This window comes from Vespa mandarinia, chromosome 20 (genome assembly GCF_050613455.1).
Source record: "Vespa mandarinia isolate Hongniang chromosome 20, ASM5061345v1, whole genome shotgun sequence".
Taxonomy (NCBI): domain Eukaryota; kingdom Metazoa; phylum Arthropoda; class Insecta; order Hymenoptera; family Vespidae; genus Vespa; species Vespa mandarinia.
Window position 1 is genome coordinate 3,585,455 of NC_140829.1, and position 19,546 is coordinate 3,605,000.

Sequence of the window (19,546 nt, forward strand, 5' to 3'; positions counted from 1 at the left end):
TTGTAACGTCAGATGGCGTTAACAATTCTAACTTGATAAATAATAAGTTCATTCCGTATCTTAGATGTCATTTTAATGGTATACAAACAATCACGTGCTATGTTTATGTTCTAAATTGTATCAGATATTATACGATTTGAATTAATTTAATGCATTGCATTAATAAATAGGAACGGAAAAAGTAATGTTTCATATATTTTTCATTACTTTTTTAAAGTAAACGTTTTAAAAAATAAAGAGAAAAAAATCTTTGACGAGGTTATGAATAAATATTAAGGATAAGTGCTGAAGGCTCACAAGTTTCTTCCCTTTTCAATTGGATATTTGAAATATCTAATACGTTTTTACGAGGATAGGAATTAAAAAGAAAGAAACAAGAAAGAAGAAACAAAGAAAAAGAAATATGTCAACGTGTAAGTTTGATATATTTATCCATGTAAATATAAAAAATAAAGTGTCTATTAAGGGCACAAGGGAATATCGATGTTGATATAAAATTTTTAATTAACCTTATTGTGAATCTATTGAAAAGATCAATAAAAAGTGAATGTGCGAATAAAAACTATACAGTTATAATCGTCAAAAATGATCATTCGTAAAACGATTTGGCCTCGTACATTAAGTGACATTTGTTCTATGATATTTATATTAACAATTGTACCATTAATATATTGGTTCGAGTTGTGGGTAGTATTACCTGCATTATATAAGCATAATACAATACCATATTTTATGCACTTTATTATAGGTAATTTTATAATGTTAAATATTGTGGGTAACTTTACCTATACGGTATTGTGCGATACTAGTATTAATAGAACTATTGTACCAGTGAGTACAGCTAGCTCTAAGAATGGATGGAGATTATGTGCAACTTGTGAAATACTTGCTCCACCTCGTTCATGGCACTGTTCAACATGCGGAACATGTATTCTAAAGCGTGATCATCATTGTATCTTTACAGGCTGTTGTATTGGTTATTTTAATCATCGATACTTTTTAATGTTCCTTTTCTATTTATTCATTGCTACAGTTTATGCATTTTGTTATAATAATTATTTTATTTGGGCTAGAATAAATTTTGAATTTCCAATGTCCATTATAAAAATAATATTTCCTTTGGCAATATTTGTTTTTGGATTTGATGGTTCCGTAGAACAATTTTATTTATTACTTTATATTGTATCTGTTGTAGGAATGTTATTTACAGGTGTTTTATGCATTTATCATTTTCGATTAGTTTTTAATGGATGTGTAGCAAATGAAAGTAATAAAAATATGGATACATATGATCTTGGTTGGCAACAGAATATAAAGGAAGTTCTTGGTAAACGATGGTTTTTAACATGGTTGATTCCATATATAAAATCTCAATTACCCCATGATGGTATTACTTGGGATACAAAAAGTACATGGGAAATTAATAATGCAAAGAGTAAATGAATTAATTGATGTGCGTTTCTTCATCTGAAATGCAGTTGAAACCCTCCAACTTGAAACATTTTCAAACAAAAGTCATTTCTATGAGCTATTAATTTAAGATGTATAAAATGTCTTTTTCCATTTTTTTTTTGTCACTGAAAAGTTCTTTTTAATTGGAATTTTTCTTATTAATTATGAAATTGCAAGTTATAAAAGCTCAACTGTATTTTATAAATATTTTGTAACATCATTATCATACAGTCATACCAAAAATTTGTTTCATATACATACTTGTGCATACACATACATTGTACTACGTAATATATATATATATGATGAAAAACTTAAATATATTTTAAAATAAGAAAATGTATTTCCTATTTTGCACATCGTTATAAATAAAAATTTATTAAATGGCAATGTCAGACATTTCTAGTTAAAGTATATTCTTTTAAAGAACAAATAAATTATGTCAATATGGAACTTTTAAAATTGTAAATTGTATAAATAATGAATAATGTTTATTATCTTCTATAAATATTATATATTAGTAATTGAAAATTATGACATTGTGCTGTATAAATATATACATATATAAAATTTATACAGAGTAATCATTTGAATCCATTATTATGTTTAATCAAATAAGATCAACTTGAATACAAATTGATCTTTATAGCTGCTAATGAAATTTAATTGTTATTATTTACTTAACTTAACTGATTGTACAGAAGACCTTTTGTATAAAGTTTTATTCATATTATAGATATATTTTAGATATATTTATATTTATGTAATTTTGCAAAATTTAAATTCAAGTTCAAAATAGTAGATATTTACAATTAATAATCATTTGACAAACACTCACTTTCATTGAGATTGTCATAATTATGAAGTTTTTGTGTTGGATTTATTATAAAAAAAAAAAAAAAAAAAAAAAAAAAACACCACATACTATTTTCATACAACTTTCTTGGTCAAAAAAATTTAACTTAGCATTAATAATGTACAATTGGAAGCTTCATGACGTATTTAATATTAAACCTTTAAAAAAATAATTTTATAACATATCCACAAATATATCTAAGTTTAAATGAAATATAACACAGATACATACATACAATCTGTACAACTTTTTTTTTAAAGAATTTTTGTGGTAACAACAACTAAATTTGTTCAATTGTCGATAACATATAAAAATGGAAATATACATATAGAAGAACTAGATTATTAAATAATATTAATAATATATACAGTCGAATACACAGATGTGTTTGTGTATATATACAATATCTTAAAAAATGTATTGGCTACAATATACATCGGTGAATTTTGTTCTTAACAAGAATTTATACTTTACCGAGTAAGTTTAGATATGCTTTCTTTCTGTAAGTTCTTTTTACAGCGAATTTAATGCAAACAAGTGTGAGTATTGTAGCAGATGTAACATATAATACGACACAAATACTTATATCAAATACAGTAAAATCCCAACCCAATTTTTTAAGACTTATATATTTGTTAGAAGCAAGTCGTTCTTGTCTCATTTTTGATCCACTATTTTTTACATTACTTTGTTTTTCACTAGATCCGTAATAATTTATTCCTGCATAACTATACTTTCTTTTAAGATAATATAAAACTTGAGCTTCATTCCAAGTTTGATTTAAATATCTACACTCCGAACAATGATCTTGCGATGGATATTGTATTTTTTTATGTTGAGGATCTTCTGTTTCATCTCCTGCTAATCTTGCATTAACCTCGTTATGAGCTTTCCACAACCATAATATATTATCATCTCCATTCTGTACCTCAAATATTTTGTTTCTCGATGCCATTTCTACAAAATGTCTTGAACAATCGGCACAACCAAAGAAATTTTTTATATATCCATACATGGCACGTAATACTTCAATGGGATTATAATGTGTTTTATCTTTATTTTCCATTCCAAAATTAACAGTTAACATGTGAAACATTGTCCATAATCCACAAGGATATCCTCTATATGTTTCTTTACTTCCTTTACATCCAATCCATTGCTGTGGGCCTGAGTATACTGGTGACATTTCCTCCTCTGTTGATCTTACTAAACGAATGAATTCTTCTCCAGATATCTTTTCTTTTTTATTGATTACATCACGAATTACGTCAAGAAAGATACTACTGTATCTCATTGGGAAATATTTGGCTATTGCATTTAAATATAATTTCAATGCCTCCATCTTTTCTCCTTCTATAATTTTAGTCATTGGTACTTCATGATAAATGGAATATCTAAGTGCATTTTCCAAATCTAATTGATATAAATGATCTTCAAATGTACCAGAGTTATATTGCTGTTTTTGGAGAGAGTTTGATTTAGTATCATTTATTGTATTTGATTTTTGAGTTAGCAATTCTCCATTGTAATTCCCAATAATTTGTTCATCTATATTTATACCCTTTGAATTCATATAATTTTTAATTGTCTGTATAATACCTTCTCTCGTTGGTATTCTAATATTTAAAAGCTTTTGCGGTTCTTTTTGGCCCATTACAATTAGACTTGGAAATTTTGTAATTTTACTTGTTACACATAATAATTCATTGTCGGATATAACTCTACGTATTTGTAGACTTGAAATTTTATGCATATCTAATATGACTTCTGTTCCCATATGAGAGTCGGTTTTCTCAAATAATAAAAAAAAATATTTTACAGTTTTAGATGCAACTTTCCATATGTCTTTTATCTCTGCATTCCTATATAAAATGGATTACAATAATTAAATTATAAATAAATTAATATATTATTACTACATTAAAGAAATAATAAAAATATTAATGCAAAATAATTTTACAATTAAATTAATTATTACCTATAAGGTGTAATGTTAGGCCATGTTATACCACGTCCTTCTTCTTGTTCTTTTTCCAATCTTTTAATTAAGTTGTGTCTAACGTCATCAACATTATCACCTTTTTCAACTACTATACCCATGAAAGAAGAATGCGAATTAACAGGAAAATATTTAAGCGTTGGATAATGCATAATCTCATATTCACGACAAATTGGATTGTTGTCATCTACGGCACAATCTATAGCTGCAATAACAACAATATCTCTCCAGGCTGAAAAATATATATTGTATTATAAATTGTTTATTTTATTTAATTGAAAAATTACAATTTCTTAGGATGATCAATTTTTTAAGAAATAACACTTACAATAAACGTCGCTTGCAAAAGCCTTCCATGTTGGTGCAAAACGATAACAAAATCCGCACCAGCTATTATAAAATTCAACTAACCATCCTTTTGAATCTCCATAAACACTTGTTTTAAAATTAGTAGCATTTAATACAACTACATTATCACTGGTATTATATAAGCCTTGAGCAGGATAACTTTGATATTGATCGTCTTGTATAGCTACCACTGTTACATATTTGCATATTATCACGATGTATAATAAGATTATTTTTGTTATGAAATCGTTTCGTTGCATGTTTGTATTTACTAATTCTTAACCTAATGATGATGAAATGGATTGAAGTAGTACACAGATTAGAGGCAGTGATACCAATAATAAAGAAACTCCTGCTAGACAATTCTTATTTGTAAAAATATTTAAATACAATTTTTTTTTTAAATATGTATTAAAGAGAACAATTAAATTTGTGTTATGTTAATTGAAAAAAAAAAAAAAAAAAAAAAAAAAACGTTTTTTACATGGAGCAATTTATTTTACGTATTAAATATAAATAACGCAGATTATTGCGTAAAACGATTTATTATCTAAGCAAATAAAGCTTTCATAATCGACATTATCAATCAATATGAAGAATATGTAGTTATGTATACATTGGAAAACACACACACACACACACACACACATATATATCAATAAAAATAATCTTGCGTTAATTGAATTAAAAAAAAAAATTATTCCACGAGACAGCAAGAACTTGATAATTTATATAGAAAAAAATTATGAAGATGATTTATTGTCGATACTAATTTTTTTTTTTATTTATTATTTAAAATTCTTATTATATTTCTTTTTTATTCACTCGTATTGGATAGTTAAAACAAAATGATAAAAGTAATTAATCTCTTTTATCGAATATACATCATTAAATACAATATAAATTCAAATACAAATAGGGATATATTCTTAAGTAAGTTCATAGTTTTTACTTATTTAATTTTATAATAATTAATCTAAATATAATATTTTTCCCCGCCATGATAAATAACAAGGAACGTAATGTTTTTCTTATGAAGGAAAAAAGAAAAAGAAAAAGAAAAAGAAAAAGAAAAAAAAAAAATCAAATTTACAATCGATAATAATCATAATTTTATTTTATTTTTTTTTTTTTAACACTATAACATAATTCATATAATTTTCCAATATTATTTTCTTTAATTAAAAATTAACAAAGAAAAAAATTAGCAAAAAAGAAAGAAAAAAGAAAAAGGACAAGTTTGACGTTGTTACAAAATAAATAATTATATTCGCAAGTTCCATTACAATCTCTAATCTAACATAATAGAATTAGATGGATTCAATAGGATCGAAGATCAAATAGAATCAAGCAAGATCAAAAAAGGATTGAATGAAATCGAACAAGGTCGAATATATTGGATCAGATAGGATTGTAGTTTTATACGAGGTTTCTTATCGGGCATCTTTGACAATTTTCAGATATTTCTTTTTTTTTTTCAGCCATCTTCAGTTGTCTTCGGCAATCTTCTAAATTTATCTATTTCTATACTTGACCACAGACTTCTACAAGCAATCCAGAACAATTACAGTTGAAATGTATAATCTTGAACAGTTGAAGATACTTCTCTTATTAATCGAACTTAAACATAAGAATATAATCTTAAAGTATATTGAACAAATACAAAAAGATCACTTACATTAACTAAAGTACACTAAAAAAAACTGCATAACAAATTTGTCTTCTATGTTGCTAAATATAATCCATACGTAAGCGGGTTCAATGCGACATTAATAGAATCAAAAAAAGAAAAAAAAAAAAAAAAAAAAAAAAAAAAAAAAGAAAAAAAAAAAGAAAAAAAATCTCCAAAAAGTTGTCATTTTTTTTCCCCTTCAAATTAATCATTGTATAATCATGGCAACGAAAAGAAATTAAAGACTTAGCAAATCATAGGTATTTAATATATAAAAATTCATATTTATTAATTGTCCAATTTATATTTAATGTTTTATCTGCGTATAAAATCAAAAAAATTTGCCTTCGTGGAGATGGAGGTTTTAGGATGGTGGAGGGATGGGATGGATGGAGGTATATAAACATTTTATTTATTTTTCAGGAGAATCTCTAATAGCGAATATTGTATTGTAAATCAAATCAACTGAGAAAGAATATGATCAGTATAAACAACCTTGGAGCACCTTACGCTCTTCCCTACTTAGAAAAGATTTCGATGCTTCCTGAACATTTTCTGAAACGTTCAGCCAGTTTCACCCCCAACCACTGATTTGTCCAGGTCGGGGGCCAACGATTCTGACTCTTGAGGCTTGCTTTATAGTACTTGCTGATCTTCTAGGCTTGAGACTTCTCAGCCGCGGAAATGAATGCGATTCGGATCATATTCTTTGTCACATGCGCGAAAAACCTTCATATCTTGAAATGCGAGCAAGACAAACATCTTCAGAAATCTTGTCTTCAATTTTTCAAAACTTTCATTTTTTCAGAGTGAAACTTCAAACTTCCCTCTATCATCCAATACCTCTTGATTCAAAACCTTATAAACAAACAAACAGGTTAGAGACCTTATTTCTATTTTCAGGTTTAATTTTTTTTTTGTATTTTTTTTTGTTTTATGGTTTTTTTTTTTGCTTTTTTTTTGTTTCATAAACGGATAGGAATACCAGATTTCCCGATTTCTACCATGTTTAGTAGTTAGTGGTATCTAGTGTCCAATGGCTGGAATACAACTTTAAGCAAATTATTAAATATTCAAATTAAATTCATAACTCAATCATATTCCAACCTTCACATGATAATCATAATATGAGTAACTTAAACCTATTCTTCATAATATTATCGAAAAAGAAAATTAACTATTGTGTCCATTCCAACCTTACTGTTTCATGCAAAGAATATGCTAGACTCCTTTGCATATTAAAATGTTATATCTCATTAATTGATATTGTATAATATAACGTAAATGTTATATATTTAATCGCGTATAATGCAGAAATAGGTAAGGTAAGAACAGCAGTAAGAATGTAGCGTTTGCATTTTTGACCCGGTACGGTATAGTTAGAAGAAATTTGGGGTCATAGGGTCAAGTCACACAAATGGCTCCCAAACACCTGGCCTCTCGCATCACACTCGGTCACTTAATATCGACCTGAAATTCATTAAGCAACAAAAACCATGATTGTTCGACCCAGGGTACAGGGTGCACTTAGTTACTACCGTACGATTTATTCGATGCATTTCTTGATGCGTCTGCCATCGATTCTTGATAATTTACGTAGATTCTTATTTCATCTTATACTTTGGACTGAATATAAGCGGTCTACGGAAATATGAATCTGTGAAAGAAATATACACTGTTTTTTTGGTTTTAAAAAAAAGAAGTTGTTCACTACTTTTTTTTTTTTTTTTTTTTTTTTTTTTTTTTTTTTTTTTTTTTTTTTTATATATATATATATATATATATATATATATCTTGAAAATGCACAATAAACATTATACCTGGTATGCCACAATCTGTACTCATTAACCACACAGTGCAATTATTCTTGCACTTTTATGTTGAAAAATTAAAATCAAGTTATGCACAATTGTTATATTAAAATTAATATAATTAAATAAAATATGAAAGTCAATCAATCAGAAATATATAATTTGTAAGACATAAAAGGATTTATGCTGTTTGGTTCACTATCTAACGATAGGCATTAAGGTTTTTCTTATAATACCAACAATATATTTCTCCCCTCCCAAACACATTATGTGTTTATTAATCTTATATAACTTTGACATGACAATTTCAATGAATCCGTCATATTAGTTTATTTTTAAGTATGTATGATGATAGAGTATATGAAATGTTTTGCAGATGCATATGTGTAAGGGTTTATATGATAAATTACCGTATCATACAATATCAAATCAATGAGAGTGTTGTTATTATTATTATTATTATTATTATTATTATTATTATTATTATTATTACTATTATTATAATTATAAAAAGATTATGAATTCTTTTACTGGACTACTGATCTGTTTTATGTATAACGCATGATACGCAGCACATATTATTTCAAAGGAGACACATATCCATGTAGACTGCTTATATTATACTTCTAAGTAAAATTGAAATAAGACTTACGTGGAGAATAGGAGCGTGATCTAGACCTGTCATAACGTGATCGTCGTCGGCTGTAATATGGACTTGGAGAGCGGCGATAGCTTCCTCTGTAACTGCTTCTATGTTTTAAAATAATATGTTAAATATAATTCAGAAATTTTTGTTTCTTTTTTATTATAATTCTATATACTTTCTACATTAATAATATATAATTTTTAATTTTAAAGAATACATATACTGACTCTCTACGCCTTGGTCCATCCCATCCTCGGTCAGGTAGATGCGTTGGTTTTCCCATATAAATACCAGGTGTAGGCGTGTGGGCTCTTTGTGTGATAGAATAGTCTACTCTTATTCGTCGTCCATCAATTTCCATTCCTGTGCATTGTTCTTTTGCTACTTTAGCATCTTCAGACGATTCATAATAAACAAAGCAAAATCCTTTGGATCGTCCTGTCTGTAATTAACATTTATTAATTTAATTAACAATTGAAGGTACTATACATTGAATTTTTGTAATTTCTTGTATTAATAATTTTTTTTTGGGATTTAAAAAACTTGTAGCCAGAGGCCTTTAACGTTCCACATGCACTTAATAGAAGGAGCGTTCTAAATCTCTGGCAGAATTTGATATTCCCTTAATAAAAAACAAAAACAAAAAAATAGAAAAAAAAATCTATAAGGGTTAAACATTTGCTTATACAATTTATTCATAAATCTAAAAAGAAAAAAAGAAAAAAAGAAAAAAATAGAAAAGAAAATGCACGCTGCAAATAATAAACAAAACATAAACAAAAAAAAAACGAAAATTATATAAAAGTACCTTAGCGTCAATAACAATTTGTACACTTTCAACCGGTCCATGTTTTGAGAAGATGTGATGAATTTGTTGTTCTGTGGTAAATATGGAAAGCCCAAATACACCTAAACATCGAGAAGGAGAAGGATTGTCTCTGTTACCAACATGACGTCTTCTTGTCGACATTGGACTTCGAGAATGTGATCGATAGATATTCCTATCACGTTCTCGAGAATAGCGGGAACGTGAGTACGATCGAGATCTGCTGCGAGAATATCTACCGCCTCTATAAAGAGAACGACTGCGACTTCGACTACTTCCACGATGACCAGCACTAGCGTATTTATTACTCCGATAAGATTTTCGGCTGCGCGATAGAGAACGGCTCCGTGATCTGGAGTATTCTTTAACTGCCCTGTGGGATTCTTTTCGTTCGCGAGATTTACGTGACCTTGAATGTGAACGTGAATCCCTTAATCCTCCATCAGCTGTACGTGGTCTTCGTGGGCTTGAACTTCGACTACCACTTCTCTGAAAATTAAAGAATAGATATATCAATTATGAATAATGAAATATTAAACGTAAACAATGATAATATGCTTTCACAATCAGATTTTAAAACTTTAGGGAACAATTAGTTATTTCTTCAGCATTTCATCAAAGCGAGCTGAGTTGATCATCATAGCGTTAACTATATATACATATATATGTATGTATGTATGCTATATATATATATAATATATATATATATAAATACGTATACACGGCACATTTTATATTTGATAGAAAGAAAAAAAAGAAAAAAAAAGGAAGAAAGAAAAATATAAATGAAATATAAACGTATTTAGAGAAATAAGAACAAAACAAAAAAAAAAACAAAAAAATGCACTACGAATTTCAAATTCTCACGTAAATCTAATCTTTCGTTAAAAAGCATACAATACGATTCTTATCTTAAGTATTGGTAAAGGAAATATTTGGCGAGTAAATATTGTGACGACATACATTGTATTCGAACTAATAAGTAAAATTATTCTAAACACAATTACACGCGACGTGCGTAGAACGTTACGGATCGATAATGGCTGTAGTTGTTGGCCGCATGTTAACATATTCGTTGAATACTCTTAATTGCTTGCTAAAAGTAATAAATAATAAGAAATATGATACTTACTTCAATGTCGCTCATATTTAATTACAAGGTGGAAACTAGTCAAGAAATGATTAATGTTAGATAGAAATTATAAACTGAAAGAACGATATTTCGTGGCGTCGATATATAATAATGGCGAATGATCCTCACTTTCGGGCGTTTCAACGTATAACGAACGGAAATGGTGATATTATTCGATGGAAGCTATGAAAACGCCAACATCCGGCGTTGCTAAGAAACGAAGAATCGGATTGGACGATAGTTTGGCGCTGCATGCGACACTCCATTCAAATTTCACGTGCGAATAAATTTGAACAACGATATTTCTTCAAATTACGATATCTTCTTAAAAGTTTACATTGAAAAATTGTGAATTATCTCGACGTTACGAATCTCACATTTTATATATTTTTTATTAATTTATTGTAAAAAGAAAAAAAACAAAATCAACGAATGAATTGTAAAGATTTATTATGTTTATCTTGTCGTATCGCAAACGATGACAGTTTAATTAAGTAAAATCTATCATTTTAGAAAAACATTATGCGTAGCTCTCGCGACGGTTCGCGAGATAAAAAAAAAAAGAAAAAAAGAAAAGAAAAGAAAAAGAAAAAAAAAAGAAAAAAAAAAAGCGATTTATTAAATGAACGTTAGAAAATTTGTCTGATTCGTTGATTTGTTCAATTTAATTCGATTTATTGTTTCTCCCGTAATTGAAATAAATTCAATAAGTTTTAAACGCGAATTCGAAATTATAATGATTTAATAAAAAATCCCTAGAGAGAATATTAAGAATATATTTTGATACAACAATAAGGAATATTATATTCGATAACTTTAAATTCATTGTAATATGATCGATAAGCTTATCTACCTTACGAAAAATATTACTTATATCTTTTTTATTCGAAGTTTGGATTTGTTTATAGAAATTGTTGAGTTTGATATTAACGAAACCGCCAGTGGTGTATATCTGCGCAGAAAGCTGCGCGTAGTTATGCGTCTATAAAAATTGTTCATATCGAAGTATTGCCGCAGAGCCACAGACGAGAGGAAGGATTCTCCGGTAGTCAGCGAACCATTTTTCTGTCGTCAAACGGATCAAGCTTTTTGTGAGACTTGGATCGATCACAAAAAGCGGGATTCGCTTTTCGCATAGGAATTGGCCTGTTGAAGGAGTACCAGCTTAGTCGCATAGAACCTTTAAAAATTGTGAGTAAAATCGGTGACTTATCCGAATTCGCTTAGCGGACGATGCCTATGACCGGTCAACCTCTACGATCCGTTTATAACTTTAAACGAAACTTTGTTTATACTTGAAAGACTTTCAGGACTCGAATAAACTAATGTTAGAATTTAGTTTCATCAATGGACAACAATTACCTAATTTCTGAACATAATATACTTAAAGTTAATCGATGAATTTTACAACTATCATGGCTGCCAGCCGGTTTTACTATCGTTTTATACTTCAATAGAGATCGTATACGTTTATAAATATTTGGATATATTTTGTTTTTCATTCGTTTTATTTCCAATAACATTATTATCCTATCGTATATTAATATACACATCTGTAACAACGTGTATTTTGTTGCGTAACGACTTGTCGTTTTCGCAACAAGAAATTAATGAATATGTAAGTTTTAATCTTCAAGAGGATTTGTAAATCGTCTTAAGCAAAAAAAAATTGAAATAGAAATTTATTCGTTATTTGATATCTGTGCCTGTTGGAAATGTAACACATTGATATATTTAATATTTCCTGTATATGTTTGTCAATTTGATATGCTATTTAAAATAAATATATTGTTATATCAAAAATATTGTATTTTTGATAAGCACAATTAATGCTGGAAGACTTTTATTTTATTACATTGTTACAACAAAGTTTTGATTTACATGTCCTATTTACTTTATTTTTTAATTATATTATTTGAGATGATGATTATATATTTTGTCAAATAAATATGCATATTCCTTTCTATTTATTATATCCTTAACATATAATCATCAATTATAATAAATAGTAAAATTTATAAATAATATAATATTGATATTTTTATAGTATTCATATATTACAAATTATAAAAGTACAATTGCTTTATAATAAAAATAATAACATTATATTATTATTAATTTAATTAGAATATTACAAAATATTATGTTTGATGTCATTGAATATTTTCTTTATTTTGATATTATTCTTAAATAAACATATTATGTATATGTTATTGAATTAATATAAATAAATATTTGTATGGAATGTTTTAAATTGATATAAATATAATTTATTTTTAGATTTATAAAATGGAAGAAATGCGTCAACAACAGCAGGTTGGGCCTACTATGCTCTCCAATGTAGGCAATGTTCCCAACCATTCAAATAATGCCCATCGTCGCAGTAGAACTCGGATAACATTACATGCCATGATGTCAGAGTCATTATCACTACCTGAAGCAGCTCGTTTAGAAATGGAAGCATTACCTAATAAGACACCTGTATCAGTTCTTCAAGAACTACTATCTCGTAGGGGTACAATACCTAAATATGAATTAGTTCAAGTGGAAGGTGTCATACATGAACCTACATTTCGTTATCGAGTTACTGTTGCTGATGTCGTCGGTTTGTATTAAAATAATATGTGTATATATATATACACATATATATATACATAATTTTGATTAATTGTGCATGTATATTAGTTAGATAAAATTTTAATATTTTGTTGCATTATAAGATATATGTTACTAGGAGATGAAAAGAAATTTTCTTGATGAAAGAAAAAATTGTATTTCGTAAGGACTAAACTATTCAAGTAGATCCAATTGTTTCAGCAATGGGGACTGGTAGATCTAAAAAAGAAGCCAAACATGCTGCAGCCAAGGCTGTTTTAGATAAATTAATTGGAGTAAATATTGAGTCTGCAGAATCTCCTCTTCCAAAAAGTTTAGCCGAGTAAGAATAATTATTTAAATAAATTTTTAATGTATTATGATAGTGCAAGCAAACTAGCTATTATAAGTGTCAATAGAATTTTGGTAACATGTAACTTTATGAAATGTATTTACATATTATATAATTTTAAACATTGTATATGTAGTTCTCAAAATCTACCAGAACTTGAAGGATACGGAGAAGAAAAAGGTTTAACCAATCCAATTGGAGTTCTCCAAGAAATGTGCATGTCTCGTCATTGGCCACCACCAAAATATACAATGGAAGGTGAAGAGGGATTACCGCATGAAAGAAAATTTACTATTGTTTGTTCTATTTTGAGTTTTCGTGAAGTTGGCTATGGTAAAAGTAAAAAAATTGCGAAGAGGCATGCAGCTCATAAAATGTGGCTTACTCTTCATGATACAAACAATCAAACTAATATGGATGGAGATGAGGTAAGACTATCCATATACATATAAGAGATAAGATTTTCTAAAGTTTACAATAATATATATATATATATATATATATATATATATATATATATGTGTGTGTGTGTATGATAATATTATTTAATATGAAGAGATATTTGTTGTATTAAACAATATATAACTTATTGACATATCTCTATTATTAATTGTTTATTTATCATGTATAGTCTCTAACTATACTATAACAAATTCAATTTTACAAAATATATGTATGCATGTGATGTGTGTGTTTGTGTGTATGTGCACGTGTGAAAGAACAGTGAAGTGGAAGTGATTCTTAACAATTATAAAATTGTTTTATTATTCATTATGTTTACAAGAAGCTACCTTTCTGATCATTTTGAATCTATAGCGGACGATATTGATATGATGAAATGAATGCTGTAAGAAATATTTATGAATTACAGATTTATGAATTACAGAATTACAGATTGGTTGTCTTGAAAGCACCTATATTTAAGTCATTTCCACTTCATTTTGCTTTTGATGCAGGTAGCATATTCCATAGTAGAAAAGTTTCATAAATGTTTAATAAAATTATTGATTAATTGTCCGTTATAGATTATGCAAAAGACTGCAAATGTAAATGCCCGTTATGCTGACCTGAAAGGTAGCAAAATTTCAACATTAACAACGCCTCATAGTCATAAAGTTTCACTATTTCACAAGAACCTCAAGTCTTCCACAGGTGTAAAACTTTTTGAATTACAGGTTTGTATAATATTTTATCATATTTAAAAAATAAAATCAAATATATTGATAAATTATCAAGAGATCGCAATTTATCATGTATTTCTTGTACATTTGTTTATTATTCATAATTATAAATGAATTGTTATTGATTTTTGTTTCAGAATACTTGTTTGAATGATGGTGATGTAAATTTGGTACAATTCTTGCAAGAGATTGCTTCAGAACAACAGTTTGAAGTAACGTATGTTGACATTGAAGAAAAGTCTATTAGTGGTGAGTTTATAATACATTTACATGTATCAAATTATTGAATTTGAGAGGTATAGTTTTCTAAAGTTACAATTTATATTTATTTTGTTCTATTATATATTTTTATGATAAATTTTTGTTTATTGCATAAAATAATTACCATTTTATGATATTTATTATAATATAATATTTATGATTTTTGAAAATGAGTCTATAAAGTAATGAAGAAAATAATATAATTTAATATCTTTACAAATTTTCTTATAATAAAAAAATTATAAAAAGTAATTATAATTAAATGTTGTGCTAATATATTTTGTTTTGAAAAGTATAAATTTTGTAAGCACATTATTTAATATAATTGATTTATTAAATATTTGCAAAATTGTTCATTATTTTTCTGTAAGTACCATGTCAAGTACTACATCTCTTTCAGTTGTTGGTATGTCATCTTTTATTTGTTCATTAAATGCTATTGCGATCAAATGTGGTTTTCTTTGCTGTTTCTGAAAAGTATCTTCCAAGAATTTATCATAATATCCCTTACCATGGCCTAAGCGTTTTCCTAATCAGGAAATATAAATGCAATAGTATAGTTAAATCTATGATATACGTAATTTGTAATTATAAAGTAAAATAATTTACCGTTATAAGTAAATGCTACTCCTGGTAAAAGAATAAGATCTAGTTCACCTGTAAGAGAAAAATATTTTTCTTTATTGATCCTTCTATTTTATCTTTTCTACTTACCATTTTGAAAGGCATTTTCTCTAGTTTCAGAAATGTCTGGTTGTTTAAAATTCCATTTTGTTAATGGCAATTTTTCATAATCATTCATAGAAAATAATTTAACCATTTCCATTGTTTTTCCATTACATCTAGGAATGAATACTTCCTTTCCTTTTTCAAATATGTCTGTCAAAATAAGTGTAGTATCAATTTCGTCTTTAGTACTAAGATACACGGAAATTCTTTTACTATTCTGATATTGTGGTAATCTTTTCAACTGAAATATAATAATGTTTATAAAAGTCCATTATATTATTTCAATATTGTACGAATATATATGATATGACATAACCTCTTGGCTGGCAAATTTTTAACTTATTGAAATACTTTATATAGAAAATAATTTACTGTACTTTTTCAAATATTCTTGAAGATTGTCGTGCTTTTTCTTCAGCAGTGATATTTGAAATAATATTACTCATCTCTTTCCGTAATGCATCTTTTAAAGATTTCATAGTTGCCATATTATTTTGCTTTATAGAATGTATCCAATAATATGATTAAAATACTTATAATTAGATAAGTCTATCTCTTAGTAGATAAGAATTATTTACATAAGATATTTTATGATTTCGAGTACAATTATCATAATACAGAAGTTCATATAATATATCATATCTTTACAATAATCTCTTTTCTTATATAAAGAGAAAATTTTCTTTTTTCACATATATATTATATATTTATCAGAACATTTCTCTTGATTTTACTACATACTTTTTGTTTTATTTATTATTTTTTCTTTCTTTCTTTTTTTTCCTCCATTAAATTACTTAAATTAATACAATTTTTTTTTCCTATTTAATAAAATTATTATTATCTTAATATTATTTGTACAGTTATTTTATTTAATAATACAATTGTAGGTAAATGCCAGTGCCTTGTGCAACTGTCCACATTGCCAGTGGCAGTTTGCTATGGTTGCGGTGTAACCAGTAAAGATGCTCAAGCCAGTGCTGCTCAAAACGCTCTTGAATATCTCAAGATCATGACCAAGAAGTGAGCCAGCGCTCTGCTCCTGCCAGCTGTCACTATAAACTGCAAGTCCCATAGTAATTTATTATCAAAAAATCAGAATAACAATGCGGACACTAAAATGATGCAACAAAACAGTCAAGTTCCAGAAAAAACCAAAAAAGTGCAAAAACTCGAACATGTGGGAAGTAAGGGTAGAACGTCAAAAGCATCAATGAAAACGATAAATGCTACGGTAGGAAATAAGGATTCGTTATTAAGTACCATTACCACAACGCCGGACGTTGCTGTTGCCGCTACTAGAATGAGCTCTTCGATGAAGAAAAACAACGATAATAAAGACAATTTAAAATCAAATGATCAACCATTGACCAAAAGTTCGTCGTCGATCGCCGTTACGAATCAGACAAGTACTACGTTTGGTAGCGTGCGAGGTGTTAATAGCTGCGTCGGTAATGTGACCCACGAAAGTAGTGCAAAAGTAAAGGATTATTCTGTAAAAAAGTTTTCTAACGAAATCGATTCGAAATTAAATAATTATCAAATGCAGGTGGATTACAAAGAAACGTCTGTAACGAATCAGGATTACAAAAGTCGAAGTAGCAACACAATGACCAATTTGCCAACGAGATTTTCTAATCAAACGTCCATCCAAGCTTTGCATCGAGAAAATCATATGACTTTTAATGTTCATTCTCGTCCAGTGTCCAGAAACGATAATACAGCATTTGCAGTGGCTAGAAAGGCTTTGGAGCAACAGAATCCAGTAGCAAAAATGGCACCAATCAATTTCCCTCCATTGCGCGCACCACAGAGTATAGTTAACGTGCGGCATCCATCTGTAACCGAAGCTAGGATAAAGCACAACGAGATAAGTGGTCTAAATATGAAGTCAAAATTGAATGTATCAAGCTCTTTGCAAGGTGGCATGAAAGATTTGGAACATAGCAGGCAAACTTTTCATAATTATGGTACCTCGCAAATTGCTGGGATACCGAATGTTCAGAATCTGAGCAACGTTACGGCAAACATTTCGGCATATCCTAGGCCTGATTCATTTCCACAGCCAACCGTTGCTAGTGTGCTATTCCCGGAGACAGCACAGTTTCCACAATCTCCTCCGTTCAGTACAACGCAAATTGGTCAACTAAATCAATATCAGACTTATGATCCTAGTAGTTTTGCTACTACCCCAGTGAGCGTTAATCCGGTGATTCCTCAGTTCTCAGCGGAAAGTTCTATGCCATATCCGCAATACGAGAATCCTCCTCAATTCGTGCAACCAAATCATTATCCACCCGCCGATATGGCGAGCAGTCAATATCAATATCAACCTCCAGGAGTTGGTCAAATACAAGATTCACCGATGTTCATCCAAAGCCTCCAAAGTCCAATAACCGTAGCGGATCAATACGCAGCAGCTCCGAATTATGCCAGGGCAGTCAGGGCCGAGCTGATGCCTCGTTTGAGAAGACCACCAAGATTTAATAAGTAAATTAGAGATATTTTCCAATGACACTAATTTCTACCGTTCTATCAAAATACTCTATCAACGAAAACTGGAACTTGTACTGTTAGATATGTGACTTTTGGGAGTCGACTATGGGACACGACTTTATGTTTTTTTTTTACACTTCGATATTTAATCTAGACTCTCTCAGTATAGATATAATATCTAAATAAGTCTCTTATATCGAAGGGCTTTCTTTTTGTTTTTTTTTTCCTACGTAGTTTGCGACACGTCCATGTCGAATTTATTCATATAACCATAATTAATCCTCGTATAATCTCGCGAGAAAAAGATGAGGTAAAAATTATTTCAATTATTGATCCAACTTGAAATGGATTTTAACTAATCTGAATCGTGATAGCGATTTAATCGTCTAAGATAACGATAGGATATAATAGGTATTTGAATGAATTCGCAAAGAATAAGGACATCGCATATTGGGCGACCATTTCAGTATGAACTTTGATTAAATGATATTAAATCGACGTCGCCAAAAATTTTCTAATACGCCATTGATAAGTGACACGGCAGGGGACAGCGCTTTAAGTTCGACTATAAACAATAATATGGCGTAATTTATAATTGTTGTGAATATATACGAGCGATGAGGGAGAAAGAAAAAAAAAAGAAAAAAAGAAAAAGAAAAATGAAACAAGAAACAAAGAAAAGAAAAAGAAAATGAAGATTAACAATCTGCAACAAATTTATCAAACTGTAAATAAATTGTAAGCGCAGATGAAAAGGAAAAAAAAAAGAAAGAAGAAGAAGAAGAAGACGAAAAAAAAAAAGGGAAAAGAAAAAATAGTCATACGTCTTATATTATAAAATAATAAAATATTGGTCGAGGAACGTATTCCGACCTAACTTATTTTCGAATCTCGCGTCAATTTTCAACGTGGACGAAAGTAAGGCTGTGCCAGCGCGTGTCGCGCAGGAGTTTCGAGTTTTCGCGAACAAACGGGTACGAAACTATCGCGTTCACGTCGTGTACGTTGAATATGACAGACGAATGAATACTGTGAAATAAAACGAAATAAAGAGAAAATGAGAAAAGCGTTAAGTTAAAAGAAAGAGAGGTTCGTGATGTCTTGTAATACAAGTTCTAATATTATGAGAATGAGTGGTATTCTACTACAAGCTATACTTTGCATAAAATTAGTGGAAAGTTTTCCAGTAT

General features: G+C 28.6%; 6 protein-coding genes across 11 annotated transcripts in view; 3 read left to right on the forward strand and 3 right to left on the reverse strand.

The window, feature by feature from the left end:
- Positions 1-83: 83 nt before the first annotated feature.
- On the forward strand, positions 84-1,765 carry LOC118448302 (putative palmitoyltransferase ZDHHC24). The gene has a single exon (XM_035881380.2). The coding sequence runs from the start codon at positions 586-588 to the stop codon at positions 1,441-1,443; it is 858 nt and encodes a 285-aa protein (XP_035737273.1). The 5' UTR covers positions 84-585; the 3' UTR covers positions 1,444-1,765.
- Positions 1,766-2,441: 676 nt separating this feature from the next.
- On the reverse strand, positions 2,442-4,992 carry LOC118448294 (sulfhydryl oxidase 1). Its single transcript, XM_035881360.2, has 3 exons — positions 4,636-4,992; positions 4,287-4,539; positions 2,442-4,170 (listed from the first exon to the last, which is right to left on the reverse strand). Exons 1-3 carry the CDS (start codon positions 4,913-4,915, stop codon positions 2,772-2,774), a joined length of 1,932 nt encoding a protein of 643 aa, XP_035737253.2. The 5' UTR covers positions 4,916-4,992; the 3' UTR covers positions 2,442-2,771.
- Positions 4,993-6,502: 1,510 nt separating this feature from the next.
- Positions 6,503-10,903, reverse strand: tra2 (transformer 2). 4 transcript variants are annotated; one of them, XR_004840150.2, is made up of 6 exons: positions 10,743-10,903; positions 9,593-10,099; positions 9,012-9,226; positions 8,791-8,888; positions 7,871-7,984; positions 6,503-7,797 (listed from the first exon to the last, which is right to left on the reverse strand). XR_004840150.2 is itself a non-coding variant. In XM_035881378.2 (5 exons), exons 1-5 carry the CDS (start codon positions 10,755-10,757, stop codon positions 7,160-7,162), a joined length of 861 nt encoding a protein of 286 aa, XP_035737271.1. In that variant the 5' UTR covers positions 10,758-10,903; the 3' UTR covers positions 6,503-7,159. The 4 variants fall into 4 exon arrangements, 3 of the variants coding, with proteins under 3 accessions (XP_035737271.1, XP_035737272.1, XP_035737270.1); XM_035881378.2 differs by lacking the exon at positions 7,871-7,984 and having other exon boundaries at positions 6,503-7,185; XM_035881379.2 differs by lacking the exon at positions 7,871-7,984.
- Positions 10,904-11,730: 827 nt separating this feature from the next.
- On the forward strand, positions 11,731-16,887 carry LOC118448298 (protein Loquacious-like). Of its 3 annotated transcripts, none has more exons than XM_035881367.2 (7): positions 11,731-11,933; positions 13,023-13,347; positions 13,545-13,680; positions 13,826-14,117; positions 14,715-14,864; positions 15,008-15,119; positions 16,751-16,887. In XM_035881367.2, the coding sequence occupies exons 2-7, from the start codon at positions 13,032-13,034 to the stop codon at positions 16,885-16,887; spliced, it is 1,143 nt and encodes a 380-aa protein (XP_035737260.1). In that variant the 5' UTR covers positions 11,731-11,933; positions 13,023-13,031. The 3 variants fall into 3 exon arrangements, with proteins under 3 accessions (XP_035737260.1, XP_035737261.1, XP_035737262.1); XM_035881368.2 differs by having other exon boundaries at positions 13,560-13,680; XM_035881369.2 differs by lacking the exon at positions 14,715-14,864.
- On the reverse strand, positions 15,308-16,371 carry Mthfs (methenyltetrahydrofolate synthetase). The gene is made up of 4 exons (XM_035881383.2): positions 16,238-16,371; positions 15,846-16,101; positions 15,741-15,788; positions 15,308-15,660 (listed from the first exon to the last, which is right to left on the reverse strand). Exons 1-4 carry the CDS (start codon positions 16,346-16,348, stop codon positions 15,488-15,490), a joined length of 588 nt encoding a protein of 195 aa, XP_035737276.1. The 5' UTR covers positions 16,349-16,371; the 3' UTR covers positions 15,308-15,487.
- Positions 16,888-16,980: 93 nt separating the features above from the next.
- LOC118448295 (uncharacterized) overlaps positions 16,981-19,546 on the forward strand; it is a 5,896-nt gene continuing 3,330 nt past the window's right edge. The window contains exon 1 of the mRNA XM_035881361.2: positions 16,981-19,546. This exon is cut by the window's right edge and continues 3,330 nt beyond it. Coding sequence (XP_035737254.1) covers positions 16,981-18,354 — 1,374 coding nt within the window. The 3' untranslated portion in view covers positions 18,355-19,546.